We start from the raw sequence: 15,923 nt of genomic DNA on the forward strand, positions 1-15,923 counted from the left end.
CTAAAAAAAAACGAAAAAAAAACGTGTTGCGCAAACGGTTGCGCACGTTGATGTTTTCTTTTCTTTTTTTTTGAGCACACATATGCAACGATATATCGAGTAACTTTATTTCTTTGTTTGCTTTCATTTTTTTGTTTTTTTTTTTTGTTTTCGAAAATTCGTTGTTAATGATCAAATCGATTGAATGATCAATTGTTCAGGTATTGTGTGCATTACATTTTGTGATTTGTTTGTGTGTTTGTTTTAGCAGACCATTGTTAATATTGTATTTTTGTTGCGAACAAAACTAAAATTTCTAGAAAAAAAACGATGAAAAAACTACTAACCGATACTGATGTGGATATCGAATTATTTCAAGATGATTTCAAATACATCGATCAGGAATATTTTCTAAACATCGTTTCAATTTTTAAAATAACAACTGCAAATTTGAACATTGGTTTCCTAGGCATGACCAAAGATACAATTTATGCTTATGGTCAAGGAATATGCAGATGGTTATCGTTAAAACATGATCCCAAACAACCACAACAGATTAACATTTTAAATGGCAAGAAAATTATTCAAGTCGAATCCGGCAATGAATTTGTTGCAGTTCTAACTGATGATGGATTAGTGTATCTAGCCAGTGGTGATTCAAGATGGAAAACAAACAATACTTTGCGATTGATTTCAACCGGTTATGATCGTTTTGAAATGATAGCAAGTGGAGTGTTACATTTGTTGTTGTTACGACAAGATGGCACTGTTTTTGCTTTGGGTGATAATACATATGGTCAATTGACCGGTAATTCAGAGTCATCGTATGATACTGTTGTGAACAATGGTTTGACTAATGTCAAAATAATAGCTTGTGGAAGTGAACATAGCCTTGCTCTTACCAATACGAATCGAATTTATTCCTGGGGCTGTAATAACAAGGGACAGTTAGGTCTAGGCGATACAAATGAACGAAGAATACCGACACTTGTTTCATTTTTTCATGGTCCAATCAAAAATATTATGGCCGGTGCAAATCATTCTTTATTTTTATTGGAGGATGGTCAAATTTTTGGATGTGGTCATGGTCAACGCCCTATCAATGATAAAAACCCAAATGCAAAAGTGCCGACAAAAATACCCATCGAAAATGTGCAAAGTATGGCTTGTAAGAATTATCAGCTTACTTCATATGCTTTGGATCATTCATCACAATATTATGCATGGAGTAGATTAAATAGTAGTGAATTATTCCCGCTCAAAAAATTGGATGGTCAACTGAAATCATTTGCAGCCGCATCAGCAATACAATACGCATTCCCAATCACTTTTGGTTTAACATCAACCATCTATACATTCAAATCAAATGATCCGATATCAAATATTGGATTATTGGATAATCCGGATAATTATGATATCGAGTTTATTATCGGTGACAAACGTATATTGGCTTGTAAATGTTATCTGAAAATTTCATCAAAATATTATAGTCGAATGTTTTCAGGTGATTGGCAAGAAAATAAGAAAGTGATCATCAAAGATTATTGTTATGATGTATATTACTCATATTTACGTATGTTACATACTGGCAATATTCGAATCAATCAATCCAATATAGCCGAATTTATTGATCTGGCCAATTGTTATTGCGATGAACAATTAATGAAACATTGTCAAACATTCATGCGAATGATTCTAAATGAACGGACTTTATTCACTTATCTACCATTAATCAGTAAATATAAACTTGATGGAATGAATGATAAACTTGTCGAATTGACTATCATAGATGTTATACCGAAAAACAAAAACAATATTTTAAAATTTTTGGAATGGTTTTTCGAACAAAAATCTTTTGTAAAACAAAAAATTTGCCTTGCAAACGAAAAAAAACCAAACAAAATACACGATAACTGAAAAAGATTTTCTTTTTTGAAAATGATTCATTTGATAAATATAACATTTTCATTTTTTTTTTTTTTTTTTTTGGTAACATTGTTAATCATCATCATCATCAAAAATCATTGTTAATTTTGATAGATAACCAGCCAAAAATTTAATAATAATCTTTTGAAAAAAAAATATTACAAAATTTCTTAAATTGATTTCATACGAGCAACAAACTTTGATTAACCCTAGAAGACGGATGTGGGGTCGTTTTTGACCCCAACGTCAGTTTTTTCTTCGCCATTCGAGAACCTCTTAACTAAAATTAATGTCATTCAAAACCACTGACTAATTTCGTTCATAGAATATTCTGTCCAATTTTCACTGTTTTCTGACCACTGGTTATGAAGATATACATCGATTCTCGGACTGAAGTCTATATGTGCATAACGTAAGTGCACAGCAATTCTCTATGGACTCGATGCATGTGAAATTCATACAATCTAATTTCTGTCAAAAAATCAAAATTTTTTTGTCGCTTCGAATCATTATTGGTATGATGGTGAAATGTCATTTAATGATGAAATTTTAAAATAGACAATATTTTTGAAGAGTAGAGAACAAAAATTTATTCTTTTTTCACTTTCAAGTTCGATTTAAAAGGATTTCAATTTGGGGTCAAAAACGACCCCACCTAAGTAACGACGCGAGTTTTGTTCTACTCGTAATGCAGGGTTAAATAAAATTTTGTCTCCACAATTTGGTTATTATTTTTTTTTTCGTCCAGTTTTTTCTGTTTTTGTTGTTTTCAGGAAAAAAAAATTTTTGTTTATACTTTTTTTTCCACATTTTTATCTAAATCATAAGTTATTATGGATGATGATATATATAACAAAAACAAACAAAAATTAGATGTTTGTTTTTTCAGGTGATTGGCAAGAAAATACTAATCGAGTAATGATTGGTGCTTATAGTTATGATGTATATTATTCATATCTAGGTATGTTACATACTGGCCAAATTCAAATCAATCAATTCAATATAGCCGAATTTATCGATCTGGCCAATTGTTATTGTGATGAACAATTAATGAAACATTGTCAAATATTTATTGAGAAATTTCTAAATGAATCAACCATATCTACTTATTTATCATTGATAATCGATTATGAATTATATAATTATGAAATGATTTCAAACAAATTAATAATATTCAAGAATATTTTATTAAAATTTGTTAATGATAATCTTTCAATGAATAGTAAAAATTTCATGAATTTTCTGGAATGGTTTTCTAAACATCAACAACAACAGCAGCAAGAGTAATTTTTGTTTTTTTGTTTGATAATCATCATTAAAATCATTGTTCAATGTATATGATCAACAACAATATTTTATAATAATAACCTTTCATCGTCACATCAAATTTGTTTTTTTTTGTTGTAATTTTCATTTGAAATCAAATAAAAAATTACTTTTTATTATCCAATACGAGTATCTTTTTAAGATTTATAATTATCATTAATCATGTGCTTGATGATCATAAATTACAAATTAGCATAAAAGCAATATTCAATTAACAAATAAAATTTAAAAAAAAAATAATGTAACAAATAACAGGATCGCTACCCGCCACGCATATGTTTGTATGCGTCGTTTGTAAAAAATTTTGAAAAAAATTCCACAGGCTATGATTTTTTTTTCTCGGAAACGCTGATAACGGACACTTTATATTTGTCGATAAAATATTTTTATTATGGCATAATATATGTAAACACCTTTATTTTAATTCAATTATCTTATGGTTAAAAGTTTTATTTTTTAAAATCTATTGCATAGTAATCTACAACAAAAAAAAAAATCAAATATAATTCTGTGTATTTAAAGAGTGTTTGTTTTTGCATACATTGTCATTTGAGATTCTGTCTGGCTCAGGTATTGTGTGCATTACATTTTGTGATTTTCTTGTGTATTGTGTAGCAGACCATTGTTGAATATTGTTTTTTTTTTTTGCTGAGAACAAAATTGGCTTTTCAAGAAAAAAACGATGAAAATAATACCAACCGATACTTGGGTGGATATCGAATTATTTCAAAATGATTTAAAAGATATCGATCAAGAATTTATTCAAAGCGTCGTTTCTATTTTTAAAATAACCCAATTTTTCGAAGAAATTGGTTTTCTATGCATCACCAACGATAAAACTTATGCTTATGGTGAAGCAATATGCGAATGGCTATCGTTACAACATGATCCAAAACGACCACAACAGATTGACATTTTGAATGACAAGAAAATTATTCAAGTTGATTCCGGTGAAGGATTCGTTGTCATTCTAACTGATGATGGATTAGTTTATCTTGCCAGTAATAAAAATTCACCTTGGAAAACGAATAATAATTTACGATTAATCTCTACCGGTAATGATCGTTTTGAAATGATAGCATGTGGATGTATTCATTTTTTATTGTTACGAAAAGATGGAACTGTTTTCGCTTTGGGTGATAATTGGTATGGTGTATTGACCGGTATTTCAGATTCGCATATTACTCTTGTGAACACTGGTTTGAATAATATCAAAATAATAGCTTGTGGAGCGGGCCATATTCTTGCTCTCACCAATACGAATCAAATTTATTCTTGGGGCTGGAATGACTATGGACAGTTAGGTCTAGGGGATAGAAATAATCGAAGAACACCTTCACTTGTTTCATTTCCCGATGTTTCAATTAATAGTCCAATCAAAAATATTGTCGGTGGTTGGAAGCATTCTTTATTTTTATTCGAGAATGGTCAGATTTTTGGATGTGGTTATGGTCAACGCTCTATCAATTATAATGAGCAAGATGCAAAAGTGCCGACAAAAATACCCATTGAAAATGTGCAAAGTGTGGCTTGCAATAATTATCTTAATTTTTCATTTGCTTTAGTTCAATTTTCACATTATTATGTATGGGGGGATTTAAATAATAAAGAATTGGTCCCGCTAAAAAAATTGGATGGTCAACTGAAATCATTTGCAGCAGCATCAGCAATAGTAAATAAATCACCAATCACTTTTGGCCTAACATCAACCTTCTATACATACAAATCCAATGATCCGCTATCATTTATTGAATTATTCAATAATCCTGATAATTATGATGTTGAATTTGTAATCGATGATAAACCAATACTGGCTTGTAAATGTTATCTAAAAATAGCATCAAAATATTATAGTCGAATGTTTTCAGGTGATTGGCAAGAAAATACTAATCGAGTAATGATTGGTGCTTATAGTTATGATGTATATTATTCATATCTAGGTATGTTACATACTGGCCAAATTCAAATCAATCAATTCAATATAGCCGAATTTATCGATCTGGCCAATTGTTATTGTGATGAACAATTAATGAAACATTGTCAAATATTTATTGAGAAATTTCTAAATGAATCAACCATATCTACTTATTTATCATTGATAATCGATTATGAATTATATAATTACGAAATGATTTCAAACAAATTAATAATATTCAAGAATATTTTATTAAAATTTGTTAATGATAATCTTTCAATGAATAGTAAAAATTTCATGAATTTTCTGGAATGGTTTTCTAAACATCAACAACAACAGCAGCAAGAGTAATTTTGGTTTTTTTTTGATAATCATCATTAAAATCATTGTTCAATGTATATGATCAACAATATTTTTTCATAATAACCTTTCATCGTCACATCAAATTTGTTTTTTTTTGTTGTAATTTTCATTTGAAATCAAATAAAAAATTACTTTTTATTATCCAATACGAGTATCTTTTTAAGATTTATAATTATCATTAATCATGTGCTTGATGATCATAAATTACAAATTAGCATAAAAGCAATATTCAATTAACAAATAAAATTAAAAAAAAAAAATAATGTAACAAATAACAGGATCGCTACCCGCCACGCATATGTTTGTATGCGTCGTTTGTAAAAAATTTTGAAAAAAAATTCCACAGGCTATGATTTTTTTTCTCGGAAACGCTGATAACGGACACTTTATATTTGTCGATAAAATATTTTTATTATGGCATAATATATGTAAACACCTTTATTTTAATTCAATTATCTTATGGTTCAAAGTTTCATTTTTAAAAATCTATTGCATAGTAATCTACAACAAAAAAAAAAAATCAAATATAATTATGTGTATTTAAAGAGTGTTTGTTTTTGCATACATTGTCATTTGAGATTCTGTCTGGCTCAGGTATTGTGTGCATTACATTTTGTGATTTTCTTGTGTATTGTGTAGCAGACCATCGTTGAATATTGTTTTTTATTTTGCTGAGAACAAAATTGGCTTTTCAAGAAAAAAAACGATGAAAAAAACACCAACTGATATTGACGTGGATATTGAATTATTTCAAAATGATTTAAAAGATATCGACCAAGAATTTATTACAAGCATCGTTTCGATTTTTAAAATAACTGCGTTTAAGAAGGAAATGGGTTTTCTATTTATGACCAACAATGCTACCTATGTTTATGGTGAAGAAATATGCAATTGGTTATCGTTACAACATGATCCAAAACGACCAAAACAGATTGATATATTGAATGGCAAGAAAATTATTCAAGTCGATTCGGGCAATGAATTTGTTGTCGTCTTAACTGATGATGGATTAGTGTATCTAGCCAGTGGTGATTCAAATTGGCAAACAAACAATACTTTTCGATTGATTTCAACCGGTAATGATCGTTTTGAAATGATAGCATGTGGAAAGATTCATTTGTTGTTGTTACGACGAGATGGCACTGTTTTCGCTTTAGGAGATAATTCTGCTGGTCAATTGACCGGTAATTTGCACTCATCGTATAATGAACTTGTAAACACTGCAGTGAACAATGATTTGAATAATGTCAAAATAATAGCTTGTGGTGGAGCCCATAGTCTTGCACTCACCAATACGAATGAAATTTATTCCTGGGGCTGGAATAACTATGGACAGTTAGGTCTAGGCGATACAAATAACCACAGAACACCGGAAATGGTTTCATTTCCTGATGTTTCGATTAATAGCCAAATCAAAAATATTATAGCCGGCCTTGGGCATTCTTTATTTTTATTGGAGGATGGTCAGATTTTTGGATGTGGTTATGGTCAACCACCTATTAATGATAATAAGCAAAATTCTTCTGTGCCGACAAAAATACCCATTGAAAATGTACAAAGTGTGGTTTGTAAGAATTATCTTTATTTTTCATTTGCTTTGGATCATTCATCACATTATTATGTATGGGGCGAACTAAATAATAAAGAATTGGTCAAGCTCAAAAAATTGCATGCTCGACCGAAATCATACGCTGCAGCATCAGCAATGTTACTTGAATCACCAATCACTTATGGCCCAACATCAACCATCTATTCATTCGAATCGCATGATACAATATCAAATATTGGATTATTGGATAATCCGGATAATTATGATGTCGAATTTATTATCGGTGACAAACGTATATTGGCTTGTAAATGTTACCTGAAAATGGTATCAAAATATTATAGTCGAATGTTTTCAGGTGATTGGCAAGAAAATAATAATAAAGTGGTGATTGAGGCATATAGTTATGATGCATATTACACATATTTACGAATGTTATATACTGGCCGTATCCGAATCAATCAATCCAATATTGCCGAATTAATTGATTTGGCCAATTGTTATTGTGATGAACGATTAATGAAACATTGTCGAACATTCATACGAAGGGATCTCAATAAGCAAACTTTATTCATTTATCTACCATTAATCAGTAAATATAATCTTGATGAAATGAATGATAAACTTGTCGAATTAACCATCGTTTTACCAAAAATCCGTAATAATATTTTGGAAAACAAAGAAAATATTATGAAATTAATTGGACCACTTTTTTCTGAACAACAATCTTTTTTTTGGGAAAAAATAGTCAAAAGTGACAATCAAAAATGAATCTTTTAAAACCAGAATTTTTGCCCTTTTTTTTCTATTTGATTGCGAATACCGTACGTCGCATGCTGAACAAACAAAAATATGCCTGCATTAACATTACAATTTTGGACAGCTAAAAATAACGTGTTGCCCAAACTGATGCGCACGTTAATGTTTTCTCTTCGATTTTCCTTTTTCGAGCATATATGCAACGATGATCTAACGATCGTGTAACTTTTTTCATTTCGTTGTTTGCTTTCAATTTGTGTTTTTTCTTCCCAAATTTGTTGTTAATTATCAAATCAATCAATCGAAAAATAAATTGTTCAGTGTTTTAGCAGACCATTGTTGAATATCGTTTTTTTTTGCGGCGAACAAAACTAAGTTTTCAAAAAAAAAAAAAAAAAAACAATGAAAAAAATACCAACCGATACTGATGTGGATATCGAATTATTTCAAGATGATTTCAAAGATATCGATCAAGAATTTATTATAAGCATCGTTTCTATTTTTAAAATAGCCAAGGAAAGCAAGGAAATTGGTTTTCTATTTATGACCGATGATGCAACCTATGCATATGGTGATGTAATATGCGAATGGCTATCGTTAGAACATGATCCCAAGCGACCACAACAGATTGACATTTTAAATGATAAGAAAATTATTCAAGTCGATTCCGGCAATGAATTTGTTGTCGTCTTAACTGATGATGGACTAGTGTATCTAGCCAGTAGTGATGATTCTGAATGGCAAACGTACAATACTTTGCAATTGATCACTACCGGTAATGATCGTTTTGAAATGATAGCATGTGGACAGCATCATTTGTTATTGTTACGACAAGATGGCACTGTTTTTGCTTTGGGTGATAATGAATTTGGTCAATTGACCGGTAATTCAGAGTCATCGTATGATACTGTCGTGAACACTGGTTTGAATAATGTCAAAATAATAGCTTGTGGAGAAGGCCATAGTCTTGCTCTCACCAATACGAATGAAATTTATTCCTGGGGCCGGAATGAGGATGGACAGTTAGGTCTAGGCGATACAGATGACCGAAGAACACCTTCACTTGTTTCATTTCCTGATGGTTCAATTAATAGCCAAATCAAAAATATTGTGGCCGGTGAATGGCATTCTGTATTTCTATTGGAGGATGGTCAGATTTTTGGATGTGGTTATGGTCAACCACCAATTAATAATAATGAGCCAAATGCAAAAGTGCCGACAAAAATACCGATTGAAAATTGTCAAAGTATGGCTTGTACAAATTATCTCCATATTTCATTGGCTTTGGATCATTCATCACATTATTATGAATGGGGTAGATTAAATTATAAAAAATTGTTACCACTCAAAAAATTGGACGGTCAACTGAAATCATTTGCAGCTGCATCAGCAGCAATGGTAATAGAATCACCAATCACTTTTGGCTTAACATCAACCATCTATGTGTTCGATTTGCATGATCCGATATCATTTATTCAATTATTAAATAATCCGGATAATTATGATGTTGAATTTGTTATCGGTGACAAACGTATATTGGCTTTAAAGTGTTACCTAAAAATGACATCAAAATATTATAAACGAATGTTTTCAGGTGATTGGCAGAAAGATAATCGTGTTACCATTCATGATTATACTTATGATGTTTATTATTCATATCTACATATGTTACATACTGGTCGTATTCGAATCAAACAATACAATATATTCAAATTTATTGATTTGGCTAATTGTTATGGTGATAAACGATTAATGAAACATTGTCAAACATTCATGCAAAAACTTATAAATCAATAAACTTTATTTATTTATTTACTAACAATGTGTAGTCGAAAAAAAACTATAAAATTTCTTTCTTTTTGATTGTATCTAAACAACAACAATCTTGATAAATAATAATGTATTGTATTTACAATCTTTTCTTATAATAATAAATTGAAACAATCAATTGACAAAGTTTTCAAAGTTTCCAAGACATCATCATTGTTTTCTGATCTTTGGATTATTTTAAGTGATAAGCATCGATTAACCAAGATCCTTGACAACGATATCGTTTCAATCAATATTTTTTGATGTGGTTTGATGTTTGATTGTCATAAACAAATTTTCATTTTGATAATTTTTTTGCTCAAGTATTGTGTTTGCATTATATTTTGTTTGAGTGTTACGAGTGGCCACATCCATTGTTTAATATTTTGATCGTTTTTTTTGTGGGTACAAAAACCTGAAAAAAATGAAAAAAAAACGATGAAAATGAAATTACTACCAACTGATACTTATGTTCGATTATTTCCAAGATGATTTATAAAAGATATTGATCCAAAATTTATTCAAAGAATCGATTTATAAAATATTCAGTTATTATAATGATGAAAAAATTGATTTTCTATTTACACTCAATGCTCAACTACCTATGCTTATTGATTATCGAATTTGTGAATCATCATCATCAAGACATGATCCCAAACGACCACATCCGATTGATATTTTATAATTGGTAAAAATATTATTCAAGTCGATTTGAGGTTATGATTTTATTTATCGTTCTATAGTTCTGATGATGGATTAGTTTATTTTTAACCCTAATGATTATCTACTATTGTTATGACAAGATGGCACTGTTTTCGCTTTGGGAGAAATAATCGGCCAAATTACTGATATTTACAACACTTATTGATACTCACTTGTAAATATATATATTGATTTTAAATAATGTTAAAATAATAGCTTAAGGTCTTGGAGATATAAATGACCCGAAGAATATACCAACACTTGTTTCATTTCCTGATGATGGTTCGATTCCTGAAGTCCAATTCAAAAATATTATGGCCGATACATGGCATTCGTTATTTTTGCTATAGAGGATGGTCAGATTTTTTTTTGGATGTGGTCATGGTCAACAATGGATTGTATAAAATTTTCGACGAAATTCTCATCAATGCTGCCGACAATAAAATTCGTGACCCAAAAAAAATGAGCTGTATCCGAATCGACATCAAGATAATGAAGATAATGAAGATAAGTGTGGTCTATAATAATAATGGTCGTGGTATACCTGTTGTCCATACATAAAAGAGGAAAAAACTTTACAAAGAGTAACATTATAGTGTGGCTTGTAAGAATTCAATTCGTGTTTTTTTTACATTGGCTTTGGATCATTCATCACATTATTATGTAAAAATTGATTAAGAATTATTAGTCTCGCTCAAAACAAAAAAAAATGGATGATCAACCGAAATCATTCGCTGTAGCCGCAGCAATGGAATCACCAATCACTTATGGCCTTACATCAATCATTCGATATCATTCGAATCGAATGATTTCGTTATAATTTATTCGCGATTATTTGATAATCCGCGGATAATTATGATGTCGAGTTTATTATCGCAATGACAAACGTATATTGGCTTGTAAATGTTACCTGAAAATGGCATCAAAATATTACAATATTCATGAATGTTTTCAGGTGATTTTGGCAAGAAAAATACTAATAGGGTGGTGATTGATGCATATAATTATGGATGTGTAATTACTCTTATCTATTTAAATGTTACATAATGGCCGTATTCGAATCAATCGATCCAATATAACCGAACTTATTGATTTGGCCAAATTGTTATGGTGATGAACCGATTATTGATGAAACAAATTATCAAATATTCTTACATAGGAAATCTTAACGCGTTCGCTACCAGCGACGCATATATGCGTCGTTTATTTGCTGTAGTTCTATGTGTTTTTCCAAATCTCCGGTAGCGAACGTGTTAATAAACAAACTCTGTACACTTATCTTTGATTAACAAATATAAACTTGATTATGAGATATGTATGATGATAAAGCTAACTATTGAAGATGTGTTACCAATTAAAAAAGGACAAAAATTTTCCTTGAGTTTTTTTTCTGTACATAATATATTTGGGGGTGTAAATGAGTGTATAATCAATCAATCAATTAATTAATTAATCAATCGAGTATTAATGATGAGCATAGATTAAGTATGGCTAGTTCCTTGACAATATCGTTCCAATCAGGTTTTTTCAATTTGATAATTGTCGTTCAAGTATTGTGTTTTTGTATAAATCTATAAATTTATGATCATCATAGAGATTGATTAATGATGATAAATTCCAAATTGGCTAATCAAAAGACAATAAAAAAAAGTGAAAAAAAATCATGGTTGTAAATAAAGTATAAAAAGTAGATCTGATTGTTTGATTGTACATTGTCATTTGATAATTTTGTTCAGGTATTGTGTTCATTACATTTTGTGATTTGTTTTTGTGTAGCTAACATTGTTGAATACTGTTTTTTGCTAAAAACTAAACTGAATTTTAAAGAAAAAAATTATGAAAAAAATACCAACTGATACTTGTGTGAATATCAATCCATTTCCACTTTATTTTCTGGATATCGATAGGAAAGTCATTCAAAGCATGGTTTCAATTTTCCAAACACACCCATTTACTAGTTATCTATTTATGACTGAAGATGCTACGTATGCTTATGGTGAAGAAATATGCAAATGGCTATCGTTAAAACATAATTCAAAACGTCCACAAAAGATTGACATTTTGAATGACAAGAAAATTATTCAAGTGGAATCTGGTCATGAATTTGTTGCTGTTCTAACTGATGATGGATTAGTGTATCTAGCCAGTGGTCATCCAACATGGAAAACGAACAATACTTTTCGATTGATTCCCACCGGTAATGATCGTTTTGAAATGATGGCATGTGAAGGCAATAAATTGTTGTTGTTACGACAAGATGGCACCGTTTTCGCATTTGAACAAAAATATTGGGGTCATGATGATTCTGAATTGGTTACTCTTGTGAATATTGATATAAAAAATGTCAAAATAATAGCTTGTGGAGCGGACCATAGTCTTGCTCTAACCAATACGAATGAAATTTATTCCTGGGGTTGGAATAATCATGGTCAGTTAGGTATCCAATCCAATAATCCAAATATACCCACACTGGTTTCATTTGCTGATTGTTCGATTAATAGTCCAATCAAAAATATTGTGGCCGGTGCAAGACATTCATTATTTATATTGGAGGATGGTCAGGTTTTTGGATGTGGTTATGGTCAACGTTCTATTAATGATGATAAGGAAGATGCAAAAGTGCCGACAAAAATACCCATTGAAAATGTGCAAAGTGTGGCATGTACGAATAATCTTGATCTTTCATTGGCTTTGGATCAATCATCACATTATTATGTATGGGGTATGGCAAGAAATCTTGAATTTTTACCGCCCATAAAATTGGATAATCTACCGAGATCATTCAGTTCAGCATCATTAGCGATATCATCTTCAGCAATTACTTTTGGTCTAACACCATTCGTATTCGAATATGATGATCCTATATTAAAATTATTCAATAATCCAGATAATTATGATGTCGAGTTTATTGTCGATAATAGAAGTATATTGGCTTGTAAATGTCATCTAAAAAAGGAATCAGAATATTATAGTCGAATGTTTTCGGGTGATTGGAAAGATGCTAATAAGGTGATTATTCGTAATTATAGCTATAATATTTATCGCTCATATTTACGTATGTTACATGAAGAGTTCTACGGATTCAATATCTATCAATCCAATATAGCTGAACTTATTGATTTGGCCAATTGTTATAATGATGAACGATTAATGAAACATTGTCGAGAATTCATACAAAAGGAACTGAATGTGCGGACAATATTCACTTATCTTCCTTTGATCGACAAATATGAAATTGATGAGATGCATGACAAACTTGTTAAGCTAACTATGGAAGATATTTTACCAAAAATTACTAAAAATATTCAAACAAACAAAAAAAATATTACAAAATTTTTATTATGGTTTTCTGAACAAAAATCATTTCTCAAAAAAGAATTCAAAATTGAATTTGATTAAAATAAATTATCGTTAAAATGATTTTTTAAAAAAAATTAACCCTCTTAATGTTATAACCTTTATTATTTGATCAATGTCATTAAAAATTATTTTGTAATCTTGAAATGCAATAAATTTTTTAAAAAATTAAAAAAAAATCCAATATCATTCAATTATCAACAAAAAAAAAAAAAAAAATACCAAGTATAACCAAAAGCAAAACAAAAAACTTTTTTTTGATGTACAGTATAGTTGGGTGCAAATGTAATAATCAATCAATTAATTTTGAGTAGTATGATAAGTATCGATCAAATATAATCCTTGGGTTCTTGTAAGAAGATATCGTTCCAATCTATTTTTTTTTTTGCATGTTTGTTGAGTGTTTGTTATTGCATACACATTGTCATTTGATAATTTTGTGATTGTCTATTTTTTCTTAAATTTGGTTAAGAACAAAACCAAATTTTTTTTTTGGAGAAAAATAATGAAAAAATCACCAACTGATTCTTGTGTGGATATTGAATTATTTCAAGATGATTTAAAAGATATCGAACGGAAATTTTTTCGAAATATCGAATCGATTTTCAAAATAACAACATTTGGTGATGAAATAGGTTTTCTTTGTATGACCAAAGATGCTACCTATGCTTATGGTGATTATATATGTGAATGTTTATCGTTACAACATGATCCAAAACGACCACAACAAATTGACATTTTGAATGACAAGAAAATTATTCAAGTAGATTCGGGCAAAAGTTTTATTGTCGTACTAACTGATGATGGACAAGTATATCTAGCCAGTGAATATTCAAAATGGAAAACGAACAATACTTTTCGATTGATCTCTACCTGTGATGATGATGATCGTTTTGAAATGATAGCATGTGGATTTGGTCATTTGTTATTGTTACGACAAGATGGCACTGTTTTCGCTTTGGGAAATAATTATAATGGTCAATTGACCGGAAATTCAGATTCATCGTATGTTACTCTTGTGAACACTGGTTTGAATAATGTCAAAATAATAGCTTGTGGAGGGGCCCATTGTTTTGCCCTCACAAATACGAATGAAATTTATTCCTGGGGCAAGAATGAGGATGGCCAGCTAGGTCTAGGGAATACAAATAACCAAAGAACACCCTCACTTGTTTCATTTCCTGATGGTTCGATTGATAGTTCAATCAAAAATATTGTGGCCGGTGCAAGACATTCTTTATTTTTATTCGAGAATGGTCAGATTTTTGGATGTGGTTATGGTCAACGTTCTTTCAATAAAAATCAAAAAGATTCATCAGTGCCGACATTAATATTAATCGAGAATGTGCAAAAAGTTGCTTGTAAAAATGATCTCCATTTTTCATTTGTTATGGATAAATCATCACATTATTATGTATGGGGTAAAATAAAAAATATAGAATTTTTATTCCCCACAAAATTGGATGGCCAACCGAAATCATTCGCTGCTGCATCAGCAATTACGGTCAATGCAATTATAATGCAATCACCAATCACTTTTGGCCTAACATCAATCATCCATATATTCGAATCGAATGATCCAATATCATTTATTGAATTATTGGATAATCCGAATAATTATGATGTCGAATTTATTATCGGTGACAAACGTATATTGGCTTCAAAATGTCACCTAAAAATGTCATCAAAATATTATAATCGAATGTTTTCGGGTGATTGGAAGGAAAATAAACTTGTGAAAATCAAAAATTATAGTTATAATGTTTATTATGCATATCTACGTAAGTTACATAATGGCCGAATCCGAATCAAACAATCCAATATAGTCGAACTTATTGATTTGGCAAATTGTTATGGTGATGAACAATTGATGAAACATTGTCGAACATTTATACGAAAGAATCTCAATGAACATACTTTATCCACTTATCTTCCATTGATTGTCAATTATGAACTTAATGATATGCATGACAAACTTGTAGAATTAACAATCGAAAATATTTTACCAAAAACTGCTAACGATCTTTGTGAAAACAAAGAAAATATTGCCCAATTTTTAGTATGGTTTTCTGAGAAAAAAAATCTTTGAAAAAAATTGAAAATTTTAAATTTTATTAAATAAAAAACCAATTTTTTTACACCTTATCTTATGTTTATTTTAAAATTCCAAATTGATTATAGCCAAAAATCAACAAACCAAAAGAAGAAAAAAACGGTTACTTATGGATATGCAATTAATCT

General features: G+C 29.9%; 6 protein-coding genes across 6 annotated transcripts; all 6 read left to right on the top strand.

Moving 5' to 3' along the window:
- Window positions 1-72: 72 nt before the first annotated feature.
- Window positions 73-3,350, top strand: LOC113788443 (RCC1 and BTB domain-containing protein 2-like). Its single transcript, XM_075823280.1, has 3 exons — window positions 73-200; window positions 300-2,629; window positions 2,867-3,350. Exon 2 carries the CDS (start codon window positions 310-312, stop codon window positions 1,894-1,896), a length of 1,587 nt encoding a protein of 528 aa, XP_075679395.1. The 5' UTR covers window positions 73-200; window positions 300-309; the 3' UTR covers window positions 1,897-2,629; window positions 2,867-3,350.
- A 414-nt stretch (window positions 3,351-3,764) lies between these two features.
- Window positions 3,765-5,655, top strand: LOC142645853 (RCC1 and BTB domain-containing protein 2-like). The gene has a single exon (XM_075823281.1). It carries the CDS (start codon window positions 3,914-3,916, stop codon window positions 5,495-5,497), a length of 1,584 nt encoding a protein of 527 aa, XP_075679396.1. The 5' UTR covers window positions 3,765-3,913; the 3' UTR covers window positions 5,498-5,655.
- A 380-nt stretch (window positions 5,656-6,035) lies between these two features.
- Window positions 6,036-8,142, top strand: LOC142645852 (RCC1 and BTB domain-containing protein 2-like). The gene has a single exon (XM_075823279.1). The coding sequence runs from the start codon at window positions 6,216-6,218 to the stop codon at window positions 7,824-7,826; it is 1,611 nt and encodes a 536-aa protein (XP_075679394.1). The 5' UTR covers window positions 6,036-6,215; the 3' UTR covers window positions 7,827-8,142.
- A 40-nt stretch (window positions 8,143-8,182) lies between these two features.
- On the top strand, window positions 8,183-11,706 carry LOC113792298 (RCC1 and BTB domain-containing protein 2-like). Its single transcript, XM_075823285.1, has one exon. The coding sequence runs from the start codon at window positions 8,217-8,219 to the stop codon at window positions 9,609-9,611; it is 1,395 nt and encodes a 464-aa protein (XP_075679400.1). The 5' UTR covers window positions 8,183-8,216; the 3' UTR covers window positions 9,612-11,706.
- Window positions 11,707-12,022: 316 nt separating this feature from the next.
- Window positions 12,023-13,876, top strand: LOC113795684 (RCC1 and BTB domain-containing protein 1-like). The gene has a single exon (XM_027345893.2). The coding sequence runs from the start codon at window positions 12,162-12,164 to the stop codon at window positions 13,722-13,724; it is 1,563 nt and encodes a 520-aa protein (XP_027201694.2). The 5' UTR covers window positions 12,023-12,161; the 3' UTR covers window positions 13,725-13,876.
- Window positions 13,877-14,075: 199 nt separating this feature from the next.
- Window positions 14,076-15,771, top strand: LOC113798938 (RCC1 and BTB domain-containing protein 2-like). The gene has a single exon (XM_027349527.2). The coding sequence runs from the start codon at window positions 14,188-14,190 to the stop codon at window positions 15,769-15,771; it is 1,584 nt and encodes a 527-aa protein (XP_027205328.2). The 5' UTR covers window positions 14,076-14,187.
- Window positions 15,772-15,923: the final 152 nt, after the last annotated feature.

The sequence above is a fragment of the Dermatophagoides pteronyssinus genome, unplaced genomic scaffold (genome assembly GCF_027571235.1).
Source record: "Dermatophagoides pteronyssinus isolate colony J.1.1.1.1 unplaced genomic scaffold, Derpt_VIB-CSIC_2022.12 sq0025, whole genome shotgun sequence".
NCBI classification, from domain to species: Eukaryota; Metazoa; Arthropoda; class Arachnida; order Sarcoptiformes; family Pyroglyphidae; genus Dermatophagoides; species Dermatophagoides pteronyssinus.

Bases quoted from the DNA above. Each gene is read 5' to 3' on its own strand.
- LOC113788443 (XM_075823280.1), top strand. From the start codon at position 310: ATGAAAAAACTACTAACCGATACTGATGTGGATATCGAATTATTTCAA.
- LOC142645853 (XM_075823281.1), top strand. From the start codon at position 3,914: ATGAAAATAATACCAACCGATACTTGGGTGGATATCGAATTATTTCAA.
- LOC142645852 (XM_075823279.1), top strand. From the start codon at position 6,216: ATGAAAAAAACACCAACTGATATTGACGTGGATATTGAATTATTTCAA.
- LOC113792298 (XM_075823285.1), top strand. From the start codon at position 8,217: ATGAAAAAAATACCAACCGATACTGATGTGGATATCGAATTATTTCAA.
- LOC113795684 (XM_027345893.2), top strand. From the start codon at position 12,162: ATGAAAAAAATACCAACTGATACTTGTGTGAATATCAATCCATTTCCA.
- LOC113798938 (XM_027349527.2), top strand. From the start codon at position 14,188: ATGAAAAAATCACCAACTGATTCTTGTGTGGATATTGAATTATTTCAA.